This window comes from Acanthaster planci, linkage group LG12 (genome assembly GCF_054643075.1).
Source record: "Acanthaster planci isolate LZ-2023a linkage group LG12, COTS_SCS, whole genome shotgun sequence".
Classification (NCBI taxonomy): Eukaryota; Metazoa; Echinodermata; class Asteroidea; order Valvatida; family Acanthasteridae; genus Acanthaster; species Acanthaster planci.
The window spans coordinates 1072182-1089437 of record NC_141788.1 but is presented as its reverse complement, the minus strand read 5'-3'; the positions used below and the strand labels follow the sequence as shown (position 1 = coordinate 1089437).

At 42.7% G+C, this 17256-nt stretch overlaps 2 protein-coding genes across 4 annotated transcripts; one reads left to right on the top strand and one right to left on the bottom strand.

Annotated features, from left to right (window-relative positions):
* Window positions 1–149: 149 nt before the first annotated feature.
* LOC110982788 (scavenger receptor cysteine-rich domain-containing protein DMBT1-like) lies at window positions 150–9638 on the top strand. Of its 3 annotated transcripts, none has more exons than XM_022241461.2 (9): window positions 159–480; window positions 2882–2947; window positions 3395–3745; window positions 4042–4377; window positions 4799–5146; window positions 5627–5965; window positions 6596–7048; window positions 7505–7612; window positions 7913–9638. In XM_022241461.2, exons 1-9 carry the CDS (start codon window positions 402–404, stop codon window positions 8068–8070), a joined length of 2238 nt encoding a protein of 745 aa, XP_022097153.2. In that variant the 5' UTR covers window positions 159–401; the 3' UTR covers window positions 8071–9638. The 3 variants fall into 3 exon arrangements, with proteins under 3 accessions (XP_087000518.1, XP_022097153.2, XP_022097154.2); XM_022241462.2 differs by having other exon boundaries at window positions 161–480; window positions 2885–2947; XM_087144392.1 differs by lacking the exon at window positions 7913–9638 and having other exon boundaries at window positions 150–480; window positions 7464–7603.
* Window positions 8979–16562, bottom strand: LOC110982790 (putative defense protein 3). Its single transcript, XM_022241466.2, has 6 exons — window positions 16402–16562; window positions 14904–15104; window positions 13239–13384; window positions 11339–11430; window positions 10311–10396; window positions 8979–10092 (listed from the first exon to the last, which is right to left on the bottom strand). Exons 2-6 carry the CDS (start codon window positions 15094–15096, stop codon window positions 10028–10030), a joined length of 582 nt encoding a protein of 193 aa, XP_022097158.2. The 5' UTR covers window positions 15097–15104; window positions 16402–16562; the 3' UTR covers window positions 8979–10027.
* Between the last annotated feature and the right edge of the window lie 694 nt (window positions 16563–17256).

The following is a 17256-nucleotide window of genomic DNA, read 5'->3' as shown; positions in this document are numbered from 1 at the left end:
ACCTGTGCTTGAAACGAAAGGGTTAGTACGGGTGAGGTTGGTGCGAGATTTACTGCTATATGCGAGGCTGCAAAAACGTACGTCGCCTCGCACTCGGCTTGGGGTATTATGTCCATGAACGTGACGTCACAGCAGACAACATAATAAAAGGGATGGAGTGTGTGTACATGCCTACATGTATTAACATACATGTACTTGACCCTCATCACAGCGTGCACATAATGGATGGACTCTTTTACAGACACGAGGTCTGTGGTGCACGCATCGATACTCCTAGGTCAGTCAGATGTTGGTGTCTTATTTGCTAGTGCACATAAGAGACTTCTCGGTGAGTGCGGCAGATGCCTATTTTCTCGTGAGCTGTTCATGCTGTGACCTGTTAGAGTACTTCTGGTGAAAACATGGCTGTCGTCTCCGGTGCCTTTGTTCTTGGAATAGTACTGCTACAAGTGTCCTCTCCTGGGTACGCCCAAGACGCAGGTAAAGAATATACAGTAAACATATAATGTTCAACTGATGCAGACGCTGGGACGTGAGGGACGTATCCGCCCCACTCCCTGGCTCACACTCGATCGAGCTTTCAAGAGGGCTGATTACATGAGCTTTTTGGTGACAGCTGGGTAGTGTGTCAAAACAGATGCTTTTTTCCTGATGCTTGGAAAACCGTACGGGTCGAGTTCATTGCTGCTAATTTACAGAAATATTCATTGAAGATGGCGTCTGCATTTTAAATCTGCAAGTGGCTTAAAATGAAAATACGTTTATCCGAAATCATTTTTTCCGGATATTACAATATGCACTGTGTTTGTTCCAATTTTTGAGAAGTGTAAAAAAAATGAAGTATGGGTATACCGTCATTGACAACAGTTTAGGATTACCCATACAGAGTGCATTAACCTGAAGGAAAACCAAACTTAATCCAATTATGGTGACTTATGTTTATTTTCAATGTGTAACGTAAGTGTCCTGGTTAAACAGCAAACTACATTTCCATGATTTGAAATGAAACGGTAACAGTCTAATATTTAGTCTGCCCTCCTTTATTTCTGATTACTTAGACTGGCTTTTTACCCCATGCTGCCTTACAGACAAAATGCCATGCAAGACTTGTCTTTGTCAAACATTTCATTCGAATGGGCACACATGTCTAACACTCTACTGATGTTATGCACCACTGTAAAAACATTAAGTAATCAGTCAGTGAGACGATGTAAAGTGCAGGCCCAGTGACAAAAATACCAACAAAATTTCAGGTGGTCTTAAACTTTTGCAAATGACTGCAGATTGTCAATGAAGCTGCATGTTGATTACAAATATCCGGATAAATAAAAGCACCTGGCAAACCATTTTTTTTACCGAGTTCAAGGCCTGTTATGAATCCTATACCGTGAGAATAGTACTCCGTCGATGGGGATATATTTGCTTTGCTAGTCTAGAGCCATCGCTCCGAGCATCAGGCCTGAATGAAAGCTGTGAAATTCTCCCTCTTCCGAGCTGTTTAGGGCTTGGCCTAACCTACGAACAGCTTAAACAATTGTACCTGCACCTTTACCTGCCCCTGGCAAACTTTTTATTCTTCCAGAGAACAATGGCGAAAATAATGGCAGGTTCAAGTTTGGGATGTGAAACGCCTCAGGAGGTGTCATGGGGGATAGGTCAAAGGTCAAATTCAAGTTTACTAAAGCACTGTCCTTGAACTTGCTATAGAGCCAGCTGTGACGAACCAAACACTTTTCTGTAATACACGGGTGCATTATTTTTGTTTTACATATGGATTATTTCCTATTCTGTTGTGATTAATGATGCGGAAGGCCAGGGCCGATACTACAAGTCTGGCACGCAAAGCCGATGAAAAGCGTACCACAACCTCCTAAGTGTCCCGGGGTTGTGAAAAATTCAAGGTACGCTTAGCTTAACAGCCCGCAAAGTAGCTCACACAAACAAGAACTTGTCAAATTTTCACTCAACCGTGTAGTCGTGATTGTATACCCTGGTGTCTCCAACCTATACACTGAAATGGGGTCCGCATATGTTGCTTTTGAAGTGACTTTCTACACCCTACCATAACATTAGCGCATGAGGTCCATGTTGTTCCGAATTTTAATCGAGTGTATTCGCGCAAAAACAAAGTAAGCAAATAAAAGAAAGACAGAAAGACATAATTTTGTTAGGACTCCAGAGTATCTGTGTTCTAGAGGAGCTTGCTGTGATGGTGAAATCCTCTCATTTTATGGGAACACTGTTCTGCAAAGAGTCTAAGTTGCGACATTTTCAAGCCAGAAAATAGCTTTCCTCAAAAGGATGTATGCTTGAGGATGATAACATAGTCAATTTGAAGCATTGTACTGTGATAATATGACAAAATAAACACTAACGTATCACAACATTAAAACCTAAAACCTCCATTAATGAAGCATCGAATGACGCTTCTGCATCCGAGGGGTTACGACGGTATAGAAACACATGTATCTTGTGCAAGTCTGCGCTGCCCGCTGGTGGACGCAGAACAAATTTTCCGGTGAGCCATTTTTTAAGCGATGAAGCAAGTTACCCTGGGGTGATGGTCTCATGGGTCTGCCAGTGGAATTGTCTCACATTGTATGAAGAAAATGTAAAGTGATACGATGTAATGTAATATCCATTTTACAGTCAATATTTAGACAGTCTGATGAAATTCAAGCAACAGTGTTATGTTAATTGGCTACTGGGCCATCTGTTCGCTCCAGAATTTGTCATGCCATTTCCAAGTTCAATTCTCGGTCAATTACGAACGTTACAGGTCTTTTACATCGATATGCGACATCTCGAACAATGGATTAATGCAAAAATATTCCAAGTGTCAGACACTCCCTGAAAGTTCATGTTGTTTTCTGATTGCCAGCAGACAGTATTCCAACCGATGGTACATCAGACGTTTCTTCACCTCATTCCAACTCTTTACTACCCGGTGAGTAGAACTGTCACAGATATCAGACTTAATTAAGAAAACAGCTTTTATTTAAATGCAATTTAAAGAATGTTCCAGGTTTGGGCTGAAGCAGGGCCTACAAAAGACAAAAGGGAAAGGAAATATTACACGAAATGAAAAGCAGTAAAGTGCAAATAGATTTTTCTTGGGGGGCTGTTTCTCTAATTTTTAGGTCAAGAATATGAATCTGAATTCTTAGACAAAAGATCGTTTTAATTGTGTCGCCCTCAGTCAGTTTCATTTGATTAAAAGTTTGTCATGGTTAAGTCCGCGTAATTATCTGGGTTTTTTGGTAAACTCTGAGGCAAACATAAACGAAGAACAAGTCCCGGTCACACTCCCGTCGAGTATCCACTCCTGGCCGTCAGGAAAATTTCAAACTTGCTAAAGGAATATTGAGGTTTTAAACTTGTAATTGGTTCACAGATGGCAGTGTGCGTTTAAAGGGTGGGTTCCAACCTTACCAGGGTCGTGTAGAGATCTACTACGGAGGCTCTTGGGGGACCATCTGCGCAGAAACGTGGAGCCAGAATGCTGCCATCGTCGTGTGCCGACAGCTGGGCTACAGTGGCGTGCGGTCGGCGCGCGAAACCTTCGGAGAGGGCACAGGTCCGATCCTGCTGGACGGTCTCAACTGTGGCGGGTACGAAGATGGTTTGGGAAAATGTCCCAAGACCAGCTGGGAGGGGCCTACCTTCTGCAACCACACACAAGACATTGGGGTGTTGTGCAGCATTGGAGAAGACCAAGCAACGCCTGCTCCTTCGGAAATTAAAGGTGACTTGCACTATGTCTGAGGAGCTTGGTTTGAAAAAGGAAAACAGCGATTTGTTTCCGAAGGAATGAACGAAATCATCTATCAACTGAAGTAATTACACCCAAAATAAAACAATATACGTCTATAAGTAAAATTCAGACGATCAGTCCCCATTATTATTTATGATGAATGAAGCATTTCTTCTTTTTGGAAATTGCAAACTCGTGACGGTTGCGTTTACAAGAATATCTTTACCAGTGGTCTAGTGGTGAATTTTTTAATATCTTTTTCTAATCAAAAATCAAAATTTCTTCAGATGGTTCAATACGTCTTGCCGGTGGTACCCTGTCCCACAATGGCCGCGTGGAGATTTATTACCAAGGAGAATGGGGAACCATCTGCCGTGACCAGAACGACACCAAGGTACCCGACGTAGTCTGCAGGCAGCTGGGTTACGAGAGGGCTGACCCACCCAACGCTGTACCTAGTGGGGGATTCGGGCCAGGATCAGGAGTCATTCAGCTGGGTCACGTGATGTGCGAGGGGATTGAGTCAAAATTGGCGTTCTGCGCCCACGACACTTGGGGAGAAAATGACTGCACGCACGCTGATGACTTCATGGTCAGCTGCAAGACATACACACCACCAGAAGGTAAAATAACTTAGATAACCAACAATTTTACCGGGTCTTTTGAGTTCAAAAGAAATCAAATATGTTAACATAATTCTGGCTCATAATCCATTGACATCCACTCTCACAGAATGTGTTTTCTGTGTCCCTACAAAAAGTTAGAAATCCAACTCCCAAAATCATCCAAGAAATCACTTCGTCCTTCCCACATGGATATTTAAATACTACAATGGGAAGACAGTGGAGTTGTAGCTGAAGGAGTCCAACCGATGATTGTGCTCCTTTTACTTTAACACTGTTCTTGTAACCCACGATGCTCTAATCAAGCTGAGCGCTCATCTTAGAAGAAAAGTTGACGAAAAAGAGCTAGCCTGTTTTTCTCCTCAAAATTTGCTGCAAATTTAAGACTGCACTCGGGATATCTACTCTTGTCTCTATATAGATGGTGCACTTCGCCTGGTGGCCGGGACCAACGCTGCCAGCGGGCAAGTCGAAGTCTCCTACCAGGGCGTCTGGGGCACGGTGTGTGACAAGGACTGGACCATCGAAGACGCCACCGTCGTCTGTCGACAGCTTGGCTTTAGACCGGCTCGAGCCTCTCTATCTTACTCCTACTTCCTGGACGAGGACTCCATCAATCCCATCTTCTTTGACAACGTGGAGTGCGAAGGCTCGGAGAACAGACTGGAGGACTGTGTTCATTCCTGGCGGGGTGGCGCCTGCAAACACATCGAGGACGTCGGCGTCATTTGTGGCGCACCCCTGGTTCATAAACCAGTCACTACAGAAGGTTCGAAAAACTGACAACTTCTCCATATTCATTCAATTGCTGTTGCTTTTAAATTTGTGGTACACTCATATCCAGCCCATTCCAATAACAAATTTGAAGATACTCAATAAATAATAAATTTTTGCGAATTTCTTATATCATTTCGGAAAGAAGTTGGGTATGTTCCTGATATTCTTTCACGGATTACGAAACGTGCAAGAGCTGCAGAACGGACAGGGTATTAGTCACTCATTTCTGCCTAGCGTATCATTTTCTACAACAAATGGAAATGAAATATCAGACTTTTTCTTTTAAGACTTTGAGTAATAACTCGTCCAAACACGCTGCGGGAGCTAACTTTCTAAGTTAATGATGCACTGAAGACAACATTCCAATGTCCGCATGTTTAAATCTATTCTGGGTGTTCAATGGTGTCAGCAACGAGTGTTCACCAACAAATTTCAAGCAAACTGTGCAAATAACTTACGGTTCTTTTTACAGATGGTAGAGTGCGTTTAAGAGACGGACGCTATCCCCATCGTGGGCGTGTCGAAATCAAGTACCAGGGAGAATGGGGAACCGTGTGCGACCGAGACTGGAACTTGGAGGCAGCCTCGGTGGTGTGTCGTCAGCTGGGCTACCCTTCAGCAGAGAGCGCCCTCCCGGGGGCTTTCTACCGTGAGGGGACGGGGGTAATCCATCTGGATCAGGTCACGTGCGAGGGACGAGAGTCTGAACTGGCATTCTGCAATCACGCTAGATGGGGGGTTAACGAGTGTCAGCATTCTCAAGATGCGAGTGCAGTTTGTACCGCACCCAAACCGGCTCGAGAAATGCAAGGTGAACAGGCAAATAACGTAGTTGTTTGTTTGTCCGTCTCTTTATCTGTGTCGGACTGTTCCATTCCATGACAGGGAGAATTCTCAATGCGTCCTTCCCCTATATCTCCCTCAACCTTGGCTTCAAATCTTACCAGACTGAGTCTGTCTGTCGGTCGTATTATCCGTCTGTGTAGCCTGTCTCTCTCAATGACGGAAGGCTTCTTGCTCCGCCGTCTCCTTTCTGCTCTATGCTCCAACAAAACTCCTACAAAGTTTATTTCTTCCCTTCATTCTGTCTCTCATATCCTTGTGTATTGGAGTCGAACTATGCATTTTTAGTTTCTTCAAAGACACATTATTCGAATATGTATCATGGCTAAAATGGGAAGAAATACTCAAGCAAATGACGGTGAATACGACGACAATACGTGTATTTGAATACGTTAATGGTGAACAGTGGCAACCCACCAGACAAACGATACAATAACAAACTGTCTACAAACACAGCGTCCCTTAGCGACGACGACGCTGACAATGATGAAACTAAAGACAGTGCTTCAGATGACGAACACATTGATATGAAGCAAAATGTAGCAATTCCTTTAATGAAATAGCTTTGTAATAAGTCTCTGATGATGCCCATTCGCAGATGGGGCCGTTCGATTTTCCGATAGTGAAGATCCTCTCCGAGGTCGACTACAGGTGCACTACCAGGGTGTCTGGGGTGTAGTCTGTGGGGACAACTGGGATACGATTAACAGTGACGTCGCCTGTCGGCAACTGGGCTACTGGGCTGCCGATCCTTCAGTCGCCCTTACCTTGGATCCCGCTGGTGGTTTCCGGCCCATTATGTTGGATGACGTCGTGTGCTCTGGGAAAGAAGAGCGATTAGTAGACTGTTCCCACAACGGTTGGGCCATCGCTGACTGCGAATCGGGAGTAGTCCGTTTAGTTTGCCTTAGTACCAAGCCCACAACCCCGACCCCAGAAACTACGACTCCACCCAGTACCACTACAGTAAGGCTTCTTACTACGGGCTCCACCAATCCGATCACCGTCGAGTCAACAACGGTTACTTCGGTCCCTGAACCGCCAACCCCGGGTAAGTATATTGACAGCGTACTCGTCGTCTTACCGTTAATAGTCGCAGTTACCTGGCACTATGGACAAGGCATGGCAATATGTTTACAGTAAAAGAATGGCAACGTAATTACACAATATTTATGGTATGACTAGGCCTAAAATTCCAATTCAGGAGGGAACACGAGGCGCAAGAAATGAACTGCAGCGGCATATCTTTATATAAACCCAACAGAGGGGGGTTAGGCCTATTCACACATTTCAAAAGGGGACCGAGGGGGCCCACAGGCATCTGCGAGGGGGGCACGCCCCCCCCCGTAGTTACGCCACGGATTTTACCTTAATAAGATGGCATAACTGATTTTTCCAAGTATCCGTAATGGACATAATGCGATTCAAACCTAAGTAAACTTTCTGCCTGTTTCTTGTCCATCCAGAATTTCTAAACCTACACTACATTTTAATCCTCTGAATGTAGTTGGTAACGCCTCTGATGTCATGAGAGGCGATAGCGATGGGGCTGCTGGCCAAATCGGAGAAAGTTCTGCAACCCTAGGGCCAGATGGAAAACATGTTGGATCTAAAGGTGATTATCATTAACTGTTGGTCACTGAAAGTGAAATCACTCAAATTACTCAGAAAAGGACGAACTGTGACAAATCTTTATGACGTTGTTAGTTTGCATAATATTGCAAATCAATTTATATGTTGATATATTGCATATTGAATATTAGTCTCGGTCCAAGACGTCGTTGTTACATCATTTGATATACACGAACGTCCAACTGGAACTCATCGGCAGCAGGAGGGCGTTATCAGCAATACTCTTGTAATCGTTCCCCCTCCTTAATTAGTCTCTGTCTTTTTCCATTTTACAATAATGCAGCCGTGTTTCCCGCAATCTGGGTGATTGTCGTCCTCGTTCTCATGGTTCCTGCCATCGTCATTATTTTTGTCATTGGGCTCTACATCAAGCACAGACACGGCACGACATCGTACAAGCCTGTCCACCAGGGTGCAATACCTATGCAGGCGCACGTTTAGTTAGTACGAGGTTTTTTTTTAATTTTGTCAATTTAGTGTATAGTAATTATAGCTTAAAGCGAGCTAAAACTTGTTCCATCTCCACCGGTGCTGTTCTCTGTTCAAGAGTAGAGTACATGACAGTGCTAGTCGTGTCAGTCGGTTTTCACGCAATACAAGTCATTAAATGAAATAATTATCATTAATCTTTTCTGGCTAATTCCCAATTAACGTTTGCTTGTATTTTAGAACAAACTGTCACTGAACAAAATGCAGTGTTGGTGAAGTTTCAGTTTTATTTGAAAATGAAAATAGCTTAATTAATGAGGGTCGATATGCCGTCAGAGGGAGCTTTATCGTATTAAAAATGTGATCGGTGACAAAGTGTATAAGTTTTCGAGAATCCGCGGATAGAAAAAAAGGGATTGTCGCAGAAATTTGAGAGACGAGGAATACTCTCGATGATTCAACTCGCATTCCCTTAAATTCCTAACACAGAGCTCAAGTTGAAGAACAATCAACCCTGTGTGATGGCTTTCGCCTCAATCGCTTGTGTAAATCCCCTTGTGAGTTTTCTCCAGTAGCTGGGTGAACTATGCCAAAGAACTTTGTTACGCATTAATCTTTGACCTAGATGAATTGATATGGGAAATCATTTGTCAAAATACCGCATCAAATATACTTATATTTACTTGTTTTCCCTACTATAAACCAAGACAAAAAATTAAAACAGAACAGCAGAAAACTGGAAAAACTTAACAGTTTGCGAATGATCGTCCAAAGACAAAGAGTCTGTCAAGGGGTTTTCGTAATTGAAAATTGAAAACAGTATCAAATATAAGTCGTTTGGAGCCTTGAATTCTCTGTCTTTTTCTCATGGTGGTATTCAGAAACGTTCTTATTAAAAACAGTTACAAAATATTAGCATCTTGCAAATTCAAAATGGTACCACACAATGCATGGTTTATTGCAGGTTTTTTAAGCGAATAAATTTACTGTGGATTTATACAGCTTACATTTTATTCACCTTTGCATCTATATGTGCTATCGTTAACATTTTGTCATAATCAAAGTGGTATATTGACATATCGGTAACTGTACAGGAACTTCCGTAAAGGTGTTTAAGGCATGTTTTTATCCTTGTGGAAGTAACTGTTATTTTTTTCCCGCGGTCTTTAAGAGAGCTTTAACAGCTTTAAACGTCGTTATATTAAAATGGATTACTCTCAATGATCACCACTTGCAAAGCGATAATCTCAACTCCCCAAAAGGTTTGGACATTTATTTTGGAGTAACTCTTTAGTTTGTAGGTTCATCGTTGTAAATATTCTTTGTGTTTAGATTAGATTGTAGATTTTTAAGGAAACCTAGGTAGCCTAAGTATGTACAAAGCTAATTGTTTTCTACATCATGCATGTTTCTGCGATTATAAGCTTGATTATATGCAAACTTTGATTGTCAGTACATGAAAGCGCTAATTCTTGGTACGTGATATAGTTTTTAAAGTGTTACGTCATATTGTCATTAGCTACGTGAGCCCGGTAAGTACACACAAAATGATTAAAACGATTATAAGAAGCAAATAAAAATTACTTGGCCACTCTTTTTTCTTTGTGTTTATTGGCAAAACTGCAAAGTTTATAATCTTATCATTAAAATGCAGCGATTAAGGAACCAGTGCAGTTTAGATCAGTTTAATGCAAATGCAAACCTTTCTGTATCAACTTGAGACTTGGAGTAGCATAACTGAGCAAGCTTCTGACGTATAACACCCATGCGAAGAAAATTTACGATTCATCACTGCTTTACAAATTCTAACGCCCTCTCCGAAACAGACTTCTAGAGCTACGGCTACGTCTATCGTCAGAATGTGCCCGCATACGTGCAGCTGGAGAAGACATACTTCGGACGAAGCGTTGCGCACAATCATGCATGTGACAAGTCTCAGAGAATGTCACGAGAGGGCGCGTTTACTCGGTTACGGTAGCCCCACCATCAAGGCCAACAACATAGCGAAAGTCAAAAAGAAGACACTACTGGAAGCTGCAAGCAAAGGTAAAAAAACAAACTCACTCTGGGCATGTATCATTATCGAAACATATTTAGTTTAAAAACTATTACCAGACTAAGTTATTGTATGAAAACTATAAATACATACACGGCCAAGTTTGAGGACCCCTGCCTTTTCGAATGTAATCAGTCAAGCAGCAGATCAATTTCATGTTTTTGTTTGTTTTTATTTTTATTTTTTGCCTACTTACCCGGACCAGGAGCAGCACTCGGCGTGACAGGCTGAGATTTGACTCCTTCCCAGTAAACATTTTCTGGACCACGTATAATCGTTGCCCTGAAGTCAATGAGAATAAACGTTAACGTTATTCCGATTTCGTGAAGTAATCTGACGGAGCTGTATAGACCTCAATCATGGGGCAGCAATGTTGTTTTTCTACCATAATGGTGATTCAAAATAATGTAGCCAAGGGTTTGAGTGAAAATGGTCTGTTACTTTTATTAGTCAATAATTATTTGAAGTTGTATTACTACTGCAAATACGTCTACAGTCAGGAAACAAGACAAACATCGGCAGAAGCCCTCTTTGCACAAGTACACTCTGCACTCCATCCTAACAGTCCATTGCGAAGGACTATTCGTTTCCACAAGCTTATGTGAAGGAAGCGCCAAATCGCAAGGAATTGTGGGTATCGTACTCCTTCAAGTATTTTTTTCATGTATATTCTCAGCCTTGCATGCGTCATCTCATGCACACTCAAAGAGTAATAACCCACGTTGGTGTTGATGGACTATTTTCCCCCAACCCCAACAACAGTCCTCTCGACTCTATTCAGATTGTGTGACTCCATACAACTCTGTTTACAACGTCTTAAAATCTTCATCATTCCCATCAATAGTCCCTGTTTTTTTTCTCGTGCCACTTTTGTTAACCTCAGAAACAAAACAGAAACAAACCAATTAACACTGAAACAAGAGAAGTGTTGACAAACAAAGTTGCACGCCACGTGTGACTACACACATCACGGACGGATAAAGACGCCTTTCCATATGTACGTTTTTGGGGTGCGCTGCGTACACGATGCGTTCATGGGTTTCACTTTCACGAACACAAAAATCTACTCCATGGAACGAGTGCGTTGCGTTTAATGGGAAAGGCGCCATAAGACGGGAACAGAAAGACGTATACCCCTTCGACAGAGGAACCTCTTTGAAAGAAACCTTGTGAAAAGTGATCGTCTTTGGTTTATTGGCTTCCTTTTTATAGTGCGGCTCTTACTGGAAAGCGATAGTGCCTTGGCTTTCTGATGGTGGCATCCATGTTGCTGTCACCTCAGTCCTGTCCTTGTCGTTGCTGTGCGACCAGGCTCCCTGTGAGATTGGTCACACAACAAAATAGTCAACTTCCACTTGGCATCTTGCTATAAGGTCACACTGCGTATTGTAAACAATGAGGGGGTGCTTCTGCTCAGGGCGGATTGACCGACCACATAAGTACACAAAATGAACGTCAGGTTCTTAATACCCAAACCTACTCATTGATTATAAACAGAGCCATAAATCCCTGGGGATTGGGAAAATATATCCCCACACACGTTTTGACCAGAGAGATGAATTACTGTTCAAGAATCCTCCAACACACACACACTTTTTCGTGGTGATCGAGAGGTATTTTTCGAACCAAAGTAGTCAATAAGAGAGAACAAGTACTAAAAGCTTAAAATACACCGTTTAGATGTAAGATTAAGGACGAAATTCCATATACGATGTACGTCTGTGTCATGGACAGTGATTCCTATGTAGTGTCACGTGGTGTCCAACTCCCCCCCCTTCCCCACTATATGACCAGAGCCTTCGAGAAGACTTTAAGGATTTGTGCGTGTTTGGAGAGTTGGAAAGGTGGGTTTGCTGTCGTTAGTTGTTTCTTCTTGTTTAATTTTTTTTCTTCCAAATTCAGTTTCGTCTTTATCCCAAGTCTTACCTGAGTTTGAACCCCCTAACTTTGAAATATCCCAATAATGGCCACCAAGCCTGTAGGCCTGTGGACCAAGACGAAAAGAAAACCCCGAATAACATTTGACTTGAAACCGTTTGCCTCACTCGTTCACCGTCACGGACTGGAATCAAAAAACAAAACAAAGTGGACTAACCAACAAACAGACCACCTTATCACATACTAACTAGCAGGCATCAGACCAACCACATAACCAGTGACAAACCAACGGTCCAAACCAACCTCAAACGAAAAAGGATTCGAACTAAGCACGTTTATTTTACACCTATCCGGTTTGTAAGTGACTTCGTCACAAAGGCGGACGCGCCAAGTTTTGCAAGCTCCCGGTCGCCGATCAAGTTGTGCGTTAACTTCCGGTTCCTTGGTCCCATGTATAAACGGCATTCAATGCATGTAACTCCTATGGGTGCAGTGTCCCAATTCAAGGAAATTTCTCCGCTAGGCCGAGGCGCACAAAAAGTACCCCCCAGAGATTGTTTCGAAAAGAGGGCTCTGTTTAGGCCAAGAAATGGCGGGATTGTGTCAGTATGGCCCAGGATCATCTCTGTAGATTCAGGGGCACCCATCTGGGGGCAAAGCAGACACAAATGGGATTGAAAATTAGTCAGAAGAGCCCGAAGAAGGTAAGGGATGTCATTTGAAAAATGGCCGCTGGGAGGGCTTGGCAACATTCACTTTTTTTGGGGGGGTGAGTTTGTTTTGGGCGGATAATTAAAAAATTCATTGGTTAACCTACTAACAATTGAAAATCAAATGAAACCCGAAGGACCAAACAACACATTTGTTTTGTTTGAGAGGCCTCAGGGACTTCAGTTGCCTGCCATGGGGCTCCGAACTTGGTTGATTTTACACTATTTTCAATGGAGCTTGGTTCAGTGCACCCCTATGTCCAGTGCATGTGCAGTGGGCGTGGTTTAAACTGAAGTGACGTCACACTTACGAACCGAATATCTTTGGGGTTGGAGTTCATCATAAAGTGAACAACTCAAAACATCTGTAATCAAACAAAACAATGGGAGACTTTGAGATGCTGGTGGCAGCAGAGGTACCGGTAGAACTATGCGCGCACAGTTTAATAGATCGACGACCGCATGCTCAAAATTGGTTTAAAAAAAGGGGGCCGGTATGTTTGTCGCCACCAAGCGTCTCAAAGTCTCCGACGTACCGCTGTGGATGTGCAGTTAAGAAGTTTTGTGTCTTGTGGAACGTCCCCAAATGTCCCGAGCGCGCTTGTCAGAGATGTGTCAGCCTGGCTTCTCGCCTGCACGAAGAAACCGGAAAAAGTGACTCCCTGGTTGGCACGGATGGTTACTGCGATAGGAAGAACCAGAAAAAAAGTCCTCGTTAGTCAGCTCCTACAGATTGGACAGGCCAGGATGCGCAAGCTTAGCCTAGGTTTTGGGTTTCCGCTGCATACAGTCAACCGCATCTTTAAGAAACTACACCAAAACCTGTCTAAAGCCGATTCACCCCAAATAAATGAGGATGCGGACATAGCCAAAATCTGGTTATGGCTACCTTTCACTGGAAAGGCAGGCCAAAACATAGTCCATAGATGCATCAACAAGATTAATCGACACCTCACTAAGAATGTCAAAATCATAATTATTTGGAAATCTAAGAAAGTGATGAATATGCTGCCAACTAAGGACTTGACTCCCAAAGAGTACCGTAGTTCTGTTGTATATCACTTTAAATGTCCAGGTTGCAACAACGATTACATTGGTAAAACTGACAGATGTCTAACCAACAGAATCAAGGAACACTCAACCGGGCCCAAAAGTTGACCATATATCATCATGTGAAGGCTTTCACCACATCCTGGGGCTACTTAATCTTCCTATTCTTCTGGATACGGGCAAACAAGACAATTTTCAATTTTCCACCTACCAGTCATTGATACTTAGCAACACTAGCGTTATTGATTATTCTACACATTGGCTGGAATTGTTATTTAAGGAAGCTTTAGCCATCAGTCGCTACAAGCCATCTCTAAACACTGGATTAAGGGCCTCCAAAGAGCTTGCTTTGTTTGGCTAACTCTGTTTATGGGATGATTCAACACCTCACTTCTCCTTTGTTACATGTACCTTACTGCTGGCCTCCTAACACCTTGTTACCACTGGTTTATAAGATGATGCTGTCTGTGAGCCATTCAATTCTTTGTTTACTGTTTAGACTCTCTGATTGGCCAACTACTCCCCCTCTGACTCATGTTATAAGGTTACAACTGTATGGCTTATCTCATTCCTGAAGATGTTCTGAATAAAGAACGAAATATTGAATCAAACATGGCTTTCATTAGTCTTTATGGAGTCTGCATAATATTGAGTTATCTGAATATTATCAGTGGATCACCTACTGGTTAACAGATGACTTTTGAAGATATTACTCTTCAGAGAAGATCACCCCTCAAAATAGTCTTAAGGCACATCGCCATTTTGAAAATTGATGCCTATACACTCCATTGCAAAATGGAGCGATTTGGAGGGCCCCGTTTGGTCTGATATTGTCAGAAATACAAGCTGGAAGTGCTGCTCCTAGATTCCAGCCTCCTCCTTAGCAAATCACCCTGGTCGCATGCCACAAAATGCTCTAATAGCAGAGAGTTTGAGAGCCTCCAACTCGTGATATGGTCCGCACAGACAATTTTGGACCCATTTACTGGCCTGCAACCTTATCAGGCCAGTTGAGCTCATGGAACAGATTAGCACGAGGTTGCGCAGCATCGACCGAGGGGCCTTAAACACGTTTAAAGAGGGTCATTAAGAAGGTTCCGACTCATTCATTTGATTGTTGGTTTTAACATTTTGCCGACCAAATAACTTACCCTGGAAGGATTTTCCCATCTCACTGACTTCGATGGTGTAGGGGGCCGGTCCGGAAGCTGTGTTATTGCCGTGGTGACGCCCCGGTGACATGCTGATGCATACCTCTGGGTACCGGATCACGGGTGCCCCTGACGGGTAAGCCAAGGCGCAGTACGGCATCAATGCTAGCAGGAAAAATAAGAAGACTTCCATTGTGCAATCTGAAAATAAACGAACCAAAGGACAGGCATTTAAAAGTACACATACCTATTGCCATCCATGAAAAGGTTAAAATAGGTAAAAGAGTGGACCGAGAACAAGGGACCAAAAATTTCGGGGCTGATGATGACAAACTTTTTTCGAGGGACAACATTTTTCTTTTATGTCACCTGTCGTCGTTTTTCTTTGATTGAGGACATATTGGAAATTTTTTTAAATCTTGTGTTCTGGCACGGAGTCCACGAATATCCTGTCAAAATCTTGTCAGTGTGAACAAGCGGAACTTCTTGTACTCTACTGACAAGAACAGTTCATGTCATTTTAACCAGTGCCCACACGTCGATAGCTACTCCTTTGCTCTTTTACATGCACCAAGTCCAAATAAGGCGGTGGCCTTCTGGCAAAGGAAATGGAAAGCACTGTGCATGTCGAACCGCCATAAGCCTTGCATTTACAGACTTATGCATCATGCAGTCACACGAAAGCCCATTAGAGACATGCAGTCAACATTTCACAGAATGGAGTTTATTTTTGAAAATACGAGATGCATTTTTCCAAAGTTCGTTGTTTTTTTAAAAATTGTGGTTTCTCAATTTCGTTTTTGCTAGTTACACATAAAAAAGAAAAGTACATCTCCAGACGTACTAGTTGTGTTAGGGAAATGGAAGGCGCCGGTTTGCTATGAGCGTCTTGGCAGCAATTCATGACGGAAACGAAATGGCGCGATCTAAAAACAGATCAAATAAAACGAACTTAATGAAGTGTACCTCGTAAAATTTCTCTCGCAAAGAACTTTAAAATGTAACTTTTGAAAACAAACGTTTCCAAAAATAGATCTTGTCAAACCGAACTTTAATATAATTATGTCGTAACTGACTTATGAACTTGGAAAAATACATTTCACTCTTTTTAAAAAAGTAGGATCCAGTAGGCTACTTCGTTGCACTCTTGTACAATCTCGCAGAATGTCCACGTATTAACCTGTTAACTAAATCGCAATATTCAATAAGTGGAATCCGGAGAATAGCCACTTAAACTCTTGGACAGTTGTAATGAACAGTTTACTTAAGCCTATACCGCTCTCAGTGTAACCGTCTTGGCAAATCAGTTAAGGGGCCCAGTTTGGCGTTCATGGTGAGACACGCTATAGCTTATGGACGTTACACGTGCAATGATGACTGCTTGGAGCTGCTTGGCTTATCAACAACTTGATGATTGTGCTGCAAACTTATGACCCTCCTTCAGAGCCTAAAACAACAGCAATAATGTAATGTCCAAAACTTTAATGACAAAATTTACCTCGATAGCAACTTGTGGCGAGGAATAAGCTGCAAGGGTTGGAACCGCCGAAGAAGACGAAAGCCGTTGACTCGACGCCACCACGCAATGTCTCTTGGGGTGTGTACACACAAGTGAGTCACTACTTTTTTCAGTTTTGTACATCCTGACTTTGGTCCCGCGTTTAAAGATATCTTCACGGATGCATTTAACTTCCTTTGCCAGGTTGTTGGCCATTCTCCTCTGAAACCCTCGAAGACGTCTGTGTACCGAAGAAAGTGGAACACAGCTTGACTAGTATTAATGACAAAAATAATCCAAGCAAAATAGAAATAAATTACTCTGCTCGTTTGGTCTTTATAATGGATCAGCATCATCCCAAAATGAAACAAACTTAAATACTTACATGTTCCAAAAAGATGGAAAAGGAAGGCATGAAGTAAAAACAAATATACTGTCAAAGGCATCGGGCTTAATTCTAAATCTTTCCACACGGAAGTTAAAAAGCGCTATTTACTTGCTGCAAAGTAGACATCTTTAAACGCAGTTCTTTGACCTAACCTCCGTGCCATCTTGCACTTGAAAGTTTACCCAGCACCGTTATACCAGGAAGTTCAAGGAGATTAGAATTCCAGCCGTCGAACTTGCAGCTGTGAGATACGTATACATGACGAAATTAAATTACCTCCTTTGAGACCTCATACTATGATGGGTATGTTATGTGCATGGGCGGAGATTTCTTGTCACATGGGGGGGATTTCTGAAAGCTCAACACGGCCTCCATCCCAGGTGAGATTGCATTGTGATGCCGGGAAGTGCAGAGTATGGTGGTACAGGCTAAGGGTGCGTATAGTCAGTGACTTGAAAAGTCGGGGG

Bases quoted from the DNA above. Each gene is read 5' to 3' on its own strand.
- LOC110982788 (XM_022241461.2), top strand. From the start codon at position 402: ATGGCTGTCGTCTCCGGTGCCTTTGTTCTTGGAATAGTACTGCTACAA. The intron at 2,948-3,394 runs GTGAGTAGAACT...ATTGGTTCACAG, and splicing joins TTCCAACTCTTTACTACCCG to ATGGCAGTGTGCGTTTAAAG. The intron at 4,378-4,798 runs GTAAAATAACTT...GTCTCTATATAG, and splicing joins GACATACACACCACCAGAAG to ATGGTGCACTTCGCCTGGTG.
- LOC110982790 (XM_022241466.2), bottom strand. From the start codon at position 15,096: ATGGAAGTCTTCTTATTTTTCCTGCTAGCATTGATGCCGTACTGCGCC. The intron at 13,385-14,903 runs GTAAGTTATTTG...TTCCTATCGCAG, and splicing joins GATGGGAAAATCCTTCCAGG to TAACCATCCGTGCCAACCAG. The intron at 11,431-13,238 runs GTACGTCGGAGA...CCAATCTCACAG, and splicing joins TTAACTGCACATCCACAGCG to GGAGCCTGGTCGCACAGCAA.